The following is a 15,937-nucleotide window of genomic DNA, read 5'->3' on the forward strand; positions in this document are numbered from 1 at the left end:
AATTTTTTGAGGATTTTATCTGTCAAGTGTAGTTGTGTTCACGAAGAGAAGCAATTTCTGAGGTACTACTTCCATGAAGAGGCATGAAATTGGGCATTGGGAAAAGCTATTATAGGTGTCTTTTGTGATTTCAGAATGATTTAATTATGTTTTTCCACATAACTACGAACTGAGCAAAGTAAATAAAGTTGCCAGCTTCTTTTTTTTTTTTTTTTGTTTTCCCTTTTTCTTCACCCCCTTCCCCCTCAAGTATCAGTAAAAGAAAATTAATAATTTTTTTGGCCTCTGTGCAATGTTTTAAAAGTTCCACACCCTTCCCAGCTCTGCTGCACCGTTATATCTATAGCACTAGATGAGGCAACACAACAAAGAGAGTCTAAACTTATTTATCTCTAAAAATTGTTGCTCCTGAAGAGGACTGAGACATCTTGGTGTGCCACATGAGGGGAACAGGGCATTGCCATGCTGGGGTGTATTCACTTGAGGCACATTAGAGATTTTCAGCTGATTTTTGTGGGCCATTGGACTGGGGCATGCCCAGAAATCCACAGATGAAAACACACCCTTGATTTTGGGTGAGCTGATGCTCCTGAGGGAGTGAGATGGTTCAGTCCTCTGTGAGAAGCTGTTTTAAGAGAGACACTGAACGTTGGTGATGCTGTGCTGTGAACTGGCTTCCCATAAATGAAGCTAGAAAATGTGTATAAAACCACAGGAAGCCACACTTTTTCCACTTAGAAGTCCTTGTCATCCAGTAACCAGATGAGCTGGTGGAACTGTGTGCCTAGGTGAGGGGACAGCCCAGGAGAGACAATCAGGGACAGTCTCCTCAACATTATTTAGAGTTCCAGAGCTCCCCCTGAGAGGCTTCCTAACATCCTTTACTGCCCCAAAACATTCCTGAGCATTTTTCCCAGCAGAGCCTGCTCTGCTCCTGCCAGCAAATTGCTGCTCTGGTGTCCAAGCATTCCTCAGGCACTGAACTGTAATTTACTTATAAGGCTGAGAAATTGTGAGCTAATTCTGGAAATACGTTTTACACAACTAAGTCCAGGCTAAAAAGCCCAGGTGGTCTGCTCCTGCTGACTTCTGGACCTCTCTGTAGTTTGTCCATTCTGCCATTCACAGGCATTATCACTCCCTGCTTTCATCTTTGGCCTTTTAACATGTGCAGTATTGACAGGCTTCATATCTCATTAGACACCAATAAAGATTATTATCTGTACCTCAATGAACATGTACCCAATACCATGAAAATTGGTATATTGAACGGCATTGAATATGCCTAAACCTATAAATGGGTTTATATAAACTTAAATAAATGTATATTCTTTTCGTAGCTATTCTTTTTTAATTTCTATCTCATATCCAGGTTAAAAAACAGATAAACTACTCTCTTCAGCCATGAAATCATTTACTCAGTTTGTTTTTTCCCATGTGAACTTTTCTTTAGCTTATGCATGTGTATGGCAGCCAAGGTATAACTAAAACAGCAAAAGGTCAGGATAACGAGCCATTTCCATGGGTGAAGCCAATATTTCTCTACATGCTCCCTACCTGCTGATCTCATCTTTTAAAGTGTTGTGTGATGCTATGGTTGAAGAGCACCACATAAAACAAATTGTTTTGAAGCTGAGCCAAATATTGTAGGTCAAGATTTAGGCAGGCAGAAATTTCAATAGTACATCCTTGAAAAATAAATTTATCCATGAACTGGGTGGGGAGATACTGTTGAGTAATATTTTCAAGACAGTTATACTCTGAAAAGAAGTGTTGAATTTTATGGAAATATAGTATTTAATGGGGTTTTTGTTTGTTTTTTGTTTGTTTGTTTTGTTTTGTTTTTCCCCTGCAACATTCCTTCTTCTCTCTGACATGTTGGAAATGACTGCAGGGGAAAAAAGGGAAAGGGAAAAAAAAAATCTGTCTTTTGTAAGTAATATCTTGTTACTCAGAAGCAGCCTGAACTTACTCAGCAAGATGTGCCCATTTTCACTGAACAATAATCTCAGTGAGACACTTCTGGTTGTGTGCAGACTGACAGGCAGATTAAACAAGATATGTAATTTTCCTGTAATCATAAAACAGACAAACACGCTGTAATGTCTATTTAAAAGAACAAAATAAATTGTTCAGCAACTGATTGCCAACACACAGACGGTGATGTGGGGAAAGACACAATAGAGGGCTGAGATACATCAGGTGAAATCGTGAAGCACAATCCACGTGCCACCATGAGCTGCTCTTTCCCCAGTAAAACTTCCTGCATCACTTGTTGCTGCAGGCCAAGGTTCTCCTGCTGGTGGGGCTGAGCTCTGACAGAGTTTATTTAGACCATTTTTACAAATAAATTGTAACAATCATGACCAAATGCGGTGCTCAGCCTTTACGTGACAGCATCGTCCTCACAGCAGTTGTTTAGGAGGGGGCAACCAGGACTGCCCGGGTGTTTCCTGAGCCTCAGGGGTGTTCACATCACAGCCCATCATCCTTTCCTCCACAGGATGCACCAGTTGCTGCATCATGTGTTCTCAGGTTGAATCAATACTGCTGGGAAAAAGACTCACTTGCCTGATGAAAAGGTTGGATATACAGCAATCTGTTAATACATTTTATCCAGTAAATATTTGATGGAAAATTTAGGAGCAGCCTGGTACCCAGGACAAAGCACCATCCTCAAGCATCATTTCTCTCCCTCTGTGTTAAAATTATTATTGTAACACTCCAGCCTTAGGAAGAGATTCTGCCCTCAGGAGTTTGAGCACATGGAATTACCTATCAGCAGTCCTAACTTAGACATCCAGCAGTGTGAAGGAAAAGGCTTGCAGTTATACCCAGGACTTAGAATTTGCTTTGGCTTGCTGTCAGAGCTCAGGATGCAGAGTTTTAACTTGTCATTCTGGGGCCTGATTACCCTGTCTGTGGGCTGTACAGAAATCCTGTGCTGCCTGATGAATCCTGGGCCAGGGCAGCTGGGGCTGGCTACAGACTTGAGCTGTAAATGGCTGAGTCTTTAACATACCCCAGTTTATTTTTCTGAATGGATGTTTTTTTTTTTCCTAGGAGCTAAATAAACCCCAACATTTTTAAATTTGACTCCTTGTGCTTTGCTGCTGAATTTGACAGAGGTCACCCACAGCAGGGCTGTAAGGTCATGATCTGTGATTGCCATGTCTCTTTTTCTGCGCTGCATCTACCATAACAGAGTTATGGGCTGAGATGTCTGACAAAGTTCATTACAGTTCTGTCTTTTTTTGCTTTTACGGCAAGATATTAAAAACTAATAACATGACCAACAAACGTAAGATAAAAACATCCTGCATTATTTCAGTCCAGCAGCTGAATTCTATCAGTCAAGCCACCATTTTCTGCCAGAGAAGCAATCCATGGAACTTTCTATTGTGTCTCTAGCATCAACAATAACAAACAAATAAAAACCTTACAGTAGATTACAACAAAGTCTAATTTGTGAAAGGATTGTTCTTCAAAAACTCAAAACATAAGCCAGAAAAGAAAAATAAGCCCTATGGCATATGTGTGATAAGACTAGTCTAGACATCAGTGTATGAATATTGAATCACAAAAACTGAATAAAGCAGAGATAAGATCAAGTAAATTTATGAAACACAAAGGTGCCAAAAAATACTAATATTTAAGAGAAAAAAAAAAGAGAATGCACAGAGTTCAATTAGAAAAATAGTCGAGTAACAAGCTCCTGTAAGTTTTCCTTTGGGTATATTTTAGACACAAGGAAGGGAAAAAAAAATAAAGAAAAGATTGATCTTAGTTCCATCATGAAAACTTGTGTTTTAGCATCAGGTAGCATGTTGCTTGAGGAACACAGTGAAGGAACCTCCTGGGTCACATAAATGGTTTCTGATATTTCAGGGCCCTTTCCATATGCTGGTTTTCCTTGGTCTATCATGATCATGTCAAAAGCAAGCACTTATTTTCTGTCCCTGCTCTTCCCACTCAAAGAGGAGTTCCAGAACCTGATTATGGTAATAGCTAAGAACCTTCTCATTTTCAGCCAGAATTTATTAATGGGCAATTTATACTCATTTGTACTTCTGCCAATAGCCCTTTAGTTTAAATTGTCTCTTTCCCTGCTGTTGATCCTCTGATATATTCATAGACAGCAGTCCTAATTCCTCTTCATTTTCATCCCCTGGCACCAATCAAGATGAAAATTTACAGTCTCCCCATCAGATTGCAGCTCTCCATTCCTCTGCTAATCCCTCAGGCTGTGATTCTGCTTAAAGCTGAGTTTATTCCCCTCGTATCCATCGGGGTGTGCACAGCTGCCAGCAGCTGCCTCCTGGAAGGGAAGCACTCAGGAGCATCCTGGGCCTTGACATCAACACTTCTCTATGGGAAACACTTCTCCCAATGCTCTCAGTGATGCATTTCCCTTTTTCCCAGGCAGCATTGCACTGGTAGCTCCTGGTTACTCTCTGGTGAACTATGTGACAAGGATCCTTTGTTGTTTCAAATTGGGAAGTCCTGAACTGACAAGAGAAGCTCTGCTTTTATCCCCCTGGTGTATTGTCTGGCACTTTCAACATGTAAACTTCAGCCAGTTTCTTTTATGTGCACCAGCTCTGTATTTTTGATGTTTATCAGCATTACACAGTCAGTAAATTTTAATTCACAGAGTACTGAAATGTTGTCAGTACTCTCCAATATATATTGTCATTACAAAAAGTGCAGGGTTTATATATTACAGAAGTACATAGAAAACATAACTGGGAACCCATTGCAGCCAAAAGGCTTTATTATCATGCAGGAGGTTTAGAAATAACAGCAGCTAAATATATTTCTCTGTGTGTGTGCCTCAAGTCTGCTTTCATATGGTCATACAGAATCACAGAAAGGTTTGGGTTGGAAGAGAGCTTACAGACCATCTCATTGCATCCCACACCACCCTGCCGAGGCCTGGGACACCTTCCACCTGATGAGGCTGCTCAGGGCCCCATCCAACCTGGCCGTGGTTGTTTTCCCTGTCAGGAAAGACAAAGCTAACAGGTGTAGGCACACATTTTGTGGTGATTGGGAGTGAGGCTGTGGCTAAACCTCATCCCCAATGGGATGAGCTGTGAGAAGCAGGTGAACAGCATTGGCAGCAGTGAGCCATGGAGTGCCCAGGTGCACTGACCAACCACCAAAGGGAACAGAGGGCACACAGGTGCAATGCATGAACAGGAGGGTATGAAAGGCTGGGCTAAAGAACAGGAAGGGCAGTTGTTTAACACCTTCTGATGAGTTATGGTGTTACTCTGGATGGGCTGAGGATTTCTGGAATTGTATGATGATACTCGGTGTATTGTGGCTGTCTCAACTGTGACAAACAGGTACATTGGTAAATTTTATCTTTTTTTTGACAGTCCCCAATAGCCACCAAATAAATACATTTACTACTAAGAAGCTGCAAACTGGGCTTCTTTTCCCCTTTGTAGAAACAGCCAAAACATCTGAGCATGAGAACCTGGTGTGAACCTTTTGTGAACCTCATGTCAGCTGAGGAGGAACTGACAAAAAGGATAGTCAGATCAATTGCTTAAACCTTTCATTAAAAAGCCACTCAGGAGAAGTTAGTTCCTTATATCATTCATCTTGAATGAACTGTGATAAGCAGTGTGTTTCATTGAACACAGAAGGAATAAATGAAGGCAGGATTTTATTACGGTGAATTCCTGTGGGAGCAGTTTGTCCGGGAAGCTTACAGCTCCTCTGAGTCATTGTCAAAGGTGTATCACTTTAGGGGAGATGAGATCAGCAGCATCTTTGCCTGATTGACTGCTCTCCTGTGGGACCACATGCCTGGGAGTTAGAGCAGCATGAAAGTCAGGAAGCATAAGATTGGCATGGGCGTCTTTGAGAAAGCAGGGTGGCTTTTGTGGCAGAGCCGGATCACAACTTCAGAGAGTTCATGGAGATGTAGGGAAGTAAAAAATGCTGCCCTTCATGTCTCCTGTGGAAGAAAGAAAACACTGAACAAAATGACCTAAATCAGAGTTGGATGAATTGTCAGTACTCCCTGGGTTTGGGGAAAGTAGATCATCCTAAAGACACTCACAGCTGCTTCTGCTACCCCGCATTTCTGCAAATCTCACCGCTTGCTCTGCAGCTCCTTGTCTTGAGCTGTGGCTCTGCCAGAGAGCTGTAAAGCTCTCTCCTGTTGGTTCCTTCAGTGCAGCTCCTTCCTTTAAATCTTGCAGCAGAAATACCGGGCTTTGACAAATGCAGAGGTTTCTGTAGCTGTGATGAAAGTGGAAAGCTCAGCCATGCTCATTCTTCACTGCCTGTGTACTTTGTAAACCAGTTCTCTCTGAGAAAGGGAGATCAAAGTGGGTGCAGAATTTTAGAAAAGACAAGAAATGACAGTCCCTGGCTTTTATCTCTTTAAATGTCCTAGCTGGAGCATTAAAAATATCAGTGTTCTGCTTCATGATTTTTCTTTGCCTCCTCACTTCCCAAGAAACCTGTTACAAATCTAACCAAGCCTTAAATGTATACACTGTCTTCCATAGCTTGTCCTTCAATATTTCAAACATTGCCAGAGGCAGTCAAACTCTGTTTTCTTCCACAGGTTCTCAGGATCAGTATTAGAGCTATTACAAACCAGCTAGTAAAGTAGAAAATGCATTTGCTATTTTAGTGTTTAATGTTTTATTTATTAAAGGCATCAGGTAGAAGCATTAGGAACATGCCATAACTCTTGGTCAGTCCTGAAGGGCTCAGGCAGTCGGATTGAATGATCATTGTGGATCCCTTTCAAATGGAATATTCTTTCCTAATCTATTTTATTTTGTTATATTCTATCTATTCTTACCCTCAATTGTTATTGCATTTTTTGCTTTTTCACTTATGGGTTCACCTGGCAGGGTTAGCAGATCAGCAACAGAACAAAAATTTCTGGGGCCAAAAAGTGTCTGTCACAATAAAAAAAAAAAAAAAAACAAAAAAACAAAAAACAAAAAAACCAAAATGGATTTGAAACAATCTGATGTATAATTTAGGGGAGGAGGGGAAAATGTCAATCTGAAGTCAGAAACAGATGGCAGCTAACAATGGTTCTTTAATGGTTTTGTAAGGAAAATGCAACCATTTTGGTGTTAAAAGCCACTCATATGATACTGCAATAACTTAAAATTAATGAAATACAACCATTTTTGTGAAAAAAAAAAAAAAGAACTGATAGACTTTTCTTGTTGTTGCTTGGAGGTTTTTTGTTTGTTTGTTTGTTTTGTTTTTGTTTTTGTTTTGTTTTTTTTTTGTAAGATTTTTTGGGGTTTTTTTTGTATTTAATTCTCCTCAAATGGACCTCACTTGCCAATTTTTTGTCACTGTTCTCCAGCTTTCCTGGCTGTGTGCAGATCTGTTCTGGATCAAGCTGCTGCCTGTCTGCATCCATTAAGGAAAGAGTGCAAGCAAACCATGTCCTGTTTGTGAGTCAAACAGTTCCCCTCCAGTAGGAGCTCCTGGCTGTGCAGCATCAGACAAATATTGGGGGAAGAAAATTATAGGTGGTAAAGGATGGTTGATCCATGTTTGCTCAGAAAATGAGATGTATCTGTTGGTTTTGTTCAGGTAGATATGTTAAATCAACAGCTCTGCATCTCAGCATGCAGAACCATTTTTGGGAATTTTAGGGAAGTTCTCCAGTTTACCCTCTATGTGGGGCTTGTTCTTGGAAAGATATAGCAGATTTAAGGACTGGACTAGGGGCAGGAAAACAACAAAGCCAGCTACAGCCACAAAATATATTATCTTCCTATGCACAGGGGCCCAAAATGCAGAGAAATGTACCAGGAACCACTGGGAAAATGGGCAGATTGAGACAGTGTGTGGTTTATGGACCTCTGGGCAGTCTGTAGATTGTGTGGCACAGAGTTCTAGGGAATGCCCTGAGAAAATTGAGTGAAACCACTTTCTTTTTAGAATAGTTGCATTAGAATAAATAGTAACTTTGTGTGCCATCCACATCCACTTTTCTCCCAAAATTTCAGCTTTGACAGCGGCAGTCACTCCAGAATGGAAGCTCCAGGGCTCAGATGCTGATAGAGACTCTTCTTCATATTCATGTTCGTTCTACTCCCAAGTAGAACTCGATGAATAATGATCAGATGGATTAAAACTGTTCACATATTAGAATACAGATTTCTCTTTTTCTTAGGTCATACCCAGTTACTTAAAGCCAGCCCTGTAGCAGAAATTTCTGTCCATTTGCAGGTTACTTTCTGACTCATCTGCATAGTTTTGAAAAATACCCTCAGAGCGCCTCCTTAAGCTGGGTTTCTCAATTTTATTTTATTTTTTTTTACTGGAGGGAAAAAAGTGTTGTTCATTTAAAGAGGGGTTTTTTTGATCAGCAAAATTATTGAAACACAGCACGCAGCTTGAGGCTGGGAAGGGTCGGAGTGGCTTTTGTTTGGTTTTGTGCTGTTTCATTCTGGAAAACATTGCTGTCTGGATTTCTACAAGATTTCTACAGTTTGTTTGCATCACGCCTTGTGCTGATAGTGTGTGTTTAAGCAGGTTCTTTGAAGGATGTCTGCAGTAATGGCATATATAATCTCCATGGGTTTATCCAGTATTTCATGTCCAACGTTAAATTACTGAGGCAGAATGCATCCCCATTGTCTGGTGTGAAGGTTTTTTGTGTGCATCATTAAATCAAAACAAGCTTTTAAAAGTTAGAAAATCAATTGGTATGAGGAATAATAAAGACAAAGGTGTTGGAAAATTTCTCATAATCTATTTTTTTTTTTTTTTTTTATAACTGTTACCATTTCAGCATTTCAGGATTGTTTTGGTTTGGGTTTTTTTTTGTTTGTTTGTTTTTTTTTTTTTCCCAACAATAGTTATGACTAAAATGCAAAAAATGGAAGTTGAAGCAGTCCGATAGTACACTTCAGTTATAAACTTGTGAGCAACTCTTGATAGAAATAAAATGTTGATTTCCAACGTTTAACTTGCTGACGTGCAGTTTTCTTAACAAGCTCTTTACAGGGGGTGTGTGTGTGATATTCCCAGCTAATGGAAATGGTGGTGGCACTTCCTCCCTGAGACATGCACTTAAATATATTTCAGTGTTTCTAAAGCTTGAGATTTTGGGATAACACGAATATTTAGTAACAACTTGCTCTGTTGCCATTCCAGAGCTGCTCCCCAAGTGCCAGCAGATGAATTGCCAGCACAGATGTGCCATCACCAGGAACGGCACCCGCTGTTACTGCGGGGATGGATATGAAACAAGCAGTGACGGGAGAAGCTGCACAGGTAAACAAGAAATTCAGTGTAGCATCAACACCCAGGGGTCTCCATGGATCTCTGCTGGCTCTCAGGGCCAGGGAGCTGGTGGACAACCAGCACAGCAATGTTGCTTCCTCATCCTTTTTCAAATGTGTTGGTCGGGGCAAACATGGGCTTCTGGGGCAGGGAATGGGAAAGAGTGTCCCTAAAATGAGAGTCAGGACCTCCCTCCTGACTCTCTAATGCCCCTGTCTCCCAGCAGCAGTTCCCCTGAAATCCCTGAAGGATCAGTGTGTTGGGGTTTTTCACAAATAGGACCAGACTGTTGTTTTATGTTCTTTGAGCTTTATGGTAGTATTGACCTCATTACATGGTTGAGCCCATTGGAAGATGGTAACAGCTCACATAGTGCAAGCAGCCAAAGATGTTTCTTTGTTACAGAGTATTTTAAAAGCTTTCTAGCCAATAGCATATTACTAAAGCTTACAGCCAATTGTTCTAGCCAATCACTAAAAGTACAGGTCTGCCTGCTTCAACCAATGTCTGCTTTTAGCATCATCTTACCTTTACTATTTCCCACAGCTCAGCAGGACTGGAGCAGTTCTGGAGCTACAGCTCAGTTGAGAGCTGCTCTCTCACCACCAGGAGAGCCTCTAAAACTTGTACTGTTTCACCTCATGGCCATAAAGTCACACCTAGATTAGAATTTGATAAATGAAGCCTCCCAAGGTCTTACAACTGAGCTGGGAATGTTATTTTGGAGCAATTAATGGTAAACTGAAACTGTAGACAAATTGTAGACTGTTCTATTTTTGAAATGGATGACTTCTTCATTCTCTATTCAGGTGTTTCTTCTTTGCTTTATTTTTTCTCTCTTAATGATCATATTGGAGTTCTATGGCCCTATGGATGTTCTTACTACCAATCACTTCTCTCTCCAACTAAAAGTACTGAGCCAGATTCTTCATAAATATAATTTATTGCAAGTTTTTTTCTCTCTATGGTTGTCATGTTTTGTGATTAAAAATATATCTCAGGAAATAATTTAAACAACAGGTTTTTTAGAACGTCAATCTATTATTTAAACCCTCAACCACTGTTAAATAGCATATCTTGATTTTATGGTATTATTTTTATACACCCTAGTTGAGAAAAAATGTTCTTTACATTTATTAGAGGAGTATAGTTTTTGATGTTGGATGGTGGTTTAATGGAGACGTGGTGACAGCTCATTTAAGGAACTGTAAGACATTGCCAGCATAAATAGGTTGAGGAGGGTAATCAATTACTTCCTCTCCTGAAATGTTGCTCCATTCATCAACCCTGATAACTAGTGATCTCTATTGCTAACAAGGACCCAAATGTCTCCCTAACATGATGCAGGCATTGGAGACTACTTCAAATAATGAAGGTTTTATCTTTCAAAATTAAGAGCTATTGAACTTGAAAGCTCCTGTCCTTCTTTCTGGCTACTTGAGTGATTTCAACAGCCAACATCCCTGATAAATTCATGGTTTGAGAAAGGAAAAACATCAGGCCTCCCACCAAAATGATTCATGACTTATAAAACTCACTTAGAATACTCAATTTTATTGAACTTCTTTCTTTTTCCCTAATCCCTAAAGTAGATCTTGTTAATGTCCCTTTAGATGTGAATGAATGTGACACGTATGGAAGCTGTAGCCAGATGTGTGTAAATACAGATGGATCCTACACTTGCAGCTGTGTGGAGGGTTACGTGCTTCAGCCCGATAACAAGTCCTGCAAGGCCAAAAATAGTAAGTTTTAACTTCTTTTTACCTTCCTGAAAATATTTTGTGGTTTGGTCCTGGAGGATTCATGTAAGAAGACAGAGATGAACACAGGTGAGATGGACTTTCCTTCACTCCGCTACAAAGAGCTGCACAACAAGCTCAGAAAAAAAATATCACTTATTAAGACAATGCTCCAAGGGAAATATCAAAAGTTATTATCTGGATATTATTAATTAAAGCAAAATACTCAATTCAGCCAAGATTAGAAGAGTTCCCAGTTTCCCTGTTCATAAATAAATCAAAGATTTTCCTCACACAAACAAAAAAGGCTGTTTACTCTGGGAAGACAATGGAGACAGGGGAAATGATCATGAGGTAATTGTACCCTTAGGATGAAAAAAGACATGAGATTGCTTTGTCCTTGCATCATCCCAAGAGGTGAATTTCCTGATATACATATTCACATGAGGCCTTTTGTTGCTTAGTGCATGTTTTCATTACTTATAGTGGATTGGGTATTTGAGGAAATTAGTCAATTGTGCTTAATGAGGCAATATAGTACACAGTGTTTTCTTATTCAGCATAATGAACTAACAATGCTTTTATATTAAAACACAAAAAAAGTTCCTTAAGGAATTCTTCGGCATCCACAATACTGAAGCATGTGCAGCTGACTATGAAGTCATGTTTATTGTATATATATTTTAAGGCTTCTTTTTTGCCGTCAGAAAATAGAAAGGTCTGGTGATGGTTTTGAGGCTTCCTCACCTAAAGAGCATTACTAAATGTGTCCTTCCTTGATCACCACTAGGAGTAAAAGAGTGTTTTGCTGCTTATACTGTTTTTTCTTGATCCATACATGGACTTTATTTTTTTTTTTTTAAGACCCTGAAGTCTTGTGAGATAAGACAGCCCATACAAAGTAAAAATAATTTATTATTCTTCTTTCTCCACCTGATGAAAATCAAAAATGCAATTTTAGACCAGGAAATCCTCATGGTGCCAGTACTGGGCTTGAGATGACCCTTTTAGTTTTCCCTTTTTACTCACAGAAAATTGGGTAACAACTGAGAGTTGTAGTTAGCTATTGGTGTCAAGATGAAACAAATCACATTAATAAGAGACTTCTCTGTAGTTTTTGCTACTTTATCATGTTTATTTGACAGAAGTTTTCACATTTTTGGTCTTCTCAGAAAGGAATCACTACTCATTAATCAAAGAAATCCCTGTAGGACAATACAAACCAGGGTCATAGGGCTGCACAGAAATGAGTGTTCCTCATTACTTTGTTTTTTTTGGAAAAAAGGTAGCTTTGGATCAGAAGAACAGAATCCAAGCAAGTAAAAGCAGGTGTCTAAGGAGAAAAGAAACCCAGCCCTTAGAAAACCTATCAGTCTTTGTCCTTAAAGAACCTAAAGCAAATAAGAATGGAAAAAGAGCAACCTCTCTGCTTTGTCTACATTTGGCAAAAGTATTTGTCAAACAGATGAAGAAAATGAGCTGAGGAACGTTCAGCTCTGTGTGTTAAAGCTGGGAGAGATGAGAAGCAGCACTAGAGGTGTAGGCTGGGCTTTCTGTGGAGCTTTCAACGTTAATAACAGCAGATCTGCTCTGAATATGAGTTTCCATCCATGCTGAGATCCTGGCCATGACACAACCCAGAACACCAAGCACCCCAGCTGGCTCTGGGAATGAGCTGAGAGGTTTCTGAGCACTGAGGGGAGTGTTGGAGGTTTGCACAAACAGCATGGGACTGCTGGGATATGTTCCTTGAGCTTTATTGTGGCATCAGCCCCATTTCATGGTTGGGACAATTGAAAGACGGGAGCAGCTCACATACAGTCAGCAGCAGCCAAATATTTCTTTGTTACAGAGCATTTAAAAAACTTTCTAGCCAATAGCATATTGCTAAACCTTACAGATCATTGCTCTAGCCAGTCACTAAAACTACATGGGCACCTGCTTCACACAGTGCTTGCTTGTATCTTTTCTATTAACAATACAAAATACTCCATTATTAAGCTTAAAACATTCTACTCTCTTGCTAAGCATATTTTTCTAATTTTTTTCTGTACTTTTCTGCAGACTATTTTTCTGTAGTCTTAAGGCCTATCTTGATCAAGCCTAAAACTCAAACTACTGTTTCATGTCCCTGCTTGCTCTACTACTGTAACTTTTCTACTTTCAGGTTTACAGCTACAACTAGCTATAAGTTCTTTACTGTTTCTGAGACCTACATTCACAGCTTATTCTTCTTACCTTTCCTATTTTTCCACGAGGTGCAGGAGGTGCTGAGCAGATGACACTTGTTGGTACCTGCAGGAGCCCTGCCCGGGGCTGGGGACAGTGTGGTGACCCCACAGGTCCATCAGCAGCTGGGTGGCCTCTCTGCCTGTCCCCTCTCAACCATCTCTGCCCGTGTTGGGTGGCACAATTAGCAGAGAACTCCCCAAAATCTGCTCTTTGCTGCCCTTCAGGCAGCCAAACGCTCGGCTGGGAAGGTGCCGAGGTCTCTCCCTCATTAAATTCTGCATTTTCTTCCTCAGCACAATTAAATAACTCTGGAGCTGAAAGTTTTTAGCTGCACATTCCCTTTGGGAAGGATGTTAGAATGGGTATCAAAACAGCTGGGGGCTCACTGTGGGTTTTTTCCAGACTTTTAAAGCATATTTTCTTTTATGAATAAAGAGGCAGTTAATGGTTTCTTCTGAGGTGAAAATGAAACAAAACACAGCTTTGCTGAACAGAATTTAAGAACTTACCTGTTTACCAAGTTTTTATGCCTAAATTGCAGTCTGAATGTGATGAGAAGGGTATTTAAGGAAAGAAAATTACAGAATTGGGAATATCTAGCTGAGGAAAAGAAATTCATCTGTTTTACAAAAGTTCAGGGTGTGTTTTATATCTCCAAAGCCAATCTAGAGAGAAGTGCTGTGTGGTGAGAAATGTTTTTCATGTAGATAAAGTGGGATGAACTGATAATGACTAAAGAAAAAAATAAATTCTAGCTTTTAGGGGAAAAAAAAACCAAAAAAACAGCCCTGTTTAACTGATTTAACAATACAATTTTCTTGTAAAATCTCACCAAACTAAGTTTTCAGGCTTTAGAAATAAAACAACCTGTTTATGAGGTACATTATGGTTAAATATCAAAAACAATGTAAAAAAAAAAATTGGACTTTTCAGTATTTTTTTTTCAGATTTTTATACAATGCATACATTGGTGACAGCAAAGTCCTTATGGTTTACAATGTCTACCCCAGGAAAAGGGGGTTGAAGCTGTTTGTAAACCCAGAATTCTGGGGTTTATTGTGGTGGAAAAATTAGAAAATGTTGTCATTTCTGGGTTTTTTTTCAGCTGAGAAGTCTGTTGGCAGGGCAAAACACCTTCATTCCTGATTTGTTGTGGCATCACTTATTGATCTGTATTTTAGACAAGATCAGGTAGGAGGGAAAGGCAGGCCTTTCATCTTTTCCACTACTCTCTATCTTAAACATAATTCAAAGGAGGATGCTTTCATTTTAGTCAAGAAGGATGAATCATAAAACTTTCCTGGATTAAAGAGCTCTTCACGTCTTATCTTTCCTATAAAATGAAAAAAAAAAAAAAAAAAAAGGAAAAACTTGTGAAAATAACACACATGAAGTCCAATTGTTTGAAAAGCTGCTGTCAGCTCACTGGAACTCACCCTAAATTTGTCCAGTAAACTTTTAAGCTGTGTAGAATCTTTTCTCCAGGAACAGACAAGCAGTTTTTATGAGAGTGAAGACATGTTTTTTTTTATTATCTCCTGTTTTTCATCTGCATTATGCTATACAGTAAGTTCATTTATATATTTTTATGAAATATTAATATTTTGTACAGTTTTATTATCAATATATTATATTTTTCAAGTTACAAAATCAGCCTTTATCTGAGCAACACTGAAGGAAGCAGTAATCTACCCTACTGTGCAAAACCATGATTAACTGCTTTAATCCATTGGATCATTTAATGTATTTATGCTTTAAAAAAACATTTTCGAGCCCGGTAATCCAGTTTCTGTATTTTTATTGTGTAATGGTGCCTGCTGAGCAGAACCTCTTGGCCACGCCAAAGGTCCTCACAACACCTTTGTCTGCAGCCAGGTTTGATTACAACTGCTGCTCAAGAGGTTTGAACTGAATTCCTTTTAAGAATTCCTTTATGTCTTAGACCCTAATACCAAAATACAGCCTTTCTCTGGAGTTCAGTGAGGTATTAAATCCTCATTACAGTTTTCAAGAGGTCAGTTCAAAGAAAATATCTGGTTCTCTCTCCCAGCCCTAAACCACCTGGTGGCTTTGAAACTGCAAACAGCTCCTGTGAGCTGCCTTCTCTTTGAGGCTTTAGATACTGCAGACTGGAAATATCCAGCTTAACACACAGAATAAGAGCAAAAATCGTAATAAAGGTCTTTGCACACTGCTGGTAGCTGGGGGAAAGAGTGATTGAATCCAGGAGTAGGCAGTGGTGCTATTTTGTGGGGAGAGAGAAGCTGAGCACAGAGCTGTTGGATGTAGAAATAAATCCCCAGACTCAGCAGGATGCAGGTGGAAACTCTCCTTTTGTAGCAGTCTGGGGTGAGTGGGTGGCAGGGACAGGAGTTCCCAAATCTGCCTTTCCTCAAGGGTACCAAAAGTTGCTAAGATCAAGGGGAAAGAGAGATTCACAGGCACTGGTTGCAAAGGGACCTACGTGGCAGATTTCAAACAAAAAATTGCTTAGTGAAAACCCTCCTCCCCTCCACTACTTTATCTTCTGGAAAGGGAAAAACAAACAAGACTCAAGAGCTTCACTCATGGCTTACCCCACAAGGGATTGTTTTGGAAAGAATTTCAATCCCTGCAGTTTTTGAATATCTTCTGAAATTCAAAGAAAAATAATGCTTGGATCTGATCCAAGGGTG

General features: G+C 39.7%; 1 protein-coding gene across 2 annotated transcripts in view; it reads left to right on the plus strand.

The window, feature by feature from the left end:
• The window catches only part of LRP1B (LDL receptor related protein 1B), a 623,792-nt gene that overhangs the window by 320,687 nt on the left and 287,168 nt on the right, over nucleotides 1–15,937 (plus strand). For both annotated transcript variants that reach the window (XM_038143324.1, XM_038143323.1), the window contains 2 exons: nucleotides 9,163–9,282; nucleotides 10,905–11,033. In XM_038143324.1, the coding sequence (XP_037999252.1) occupies nucleotides 9,163–9,282; nucleotides 10,905–11,033 (249 nt within the window). The remainder of the gene's footprint in view (nucleotides 1–9,162; nucleotides 9,283–10,904; nucleotides 11,034–15,937) is intronic.

This window comes from Motacilla alba, chromosome 7 (assembly GCF_015832195.1).
Source record: "Motacilla alba alba isolate MOTALB_02 chromosome 7, Motacilla_alba_V1.0_pri, whole genome shotgun sequence".
NCBI lineage: Eukaryota > Metazoa > Chordata > Aves > Passeriformes > Motacillidae > Motacilla > Motacilla alba.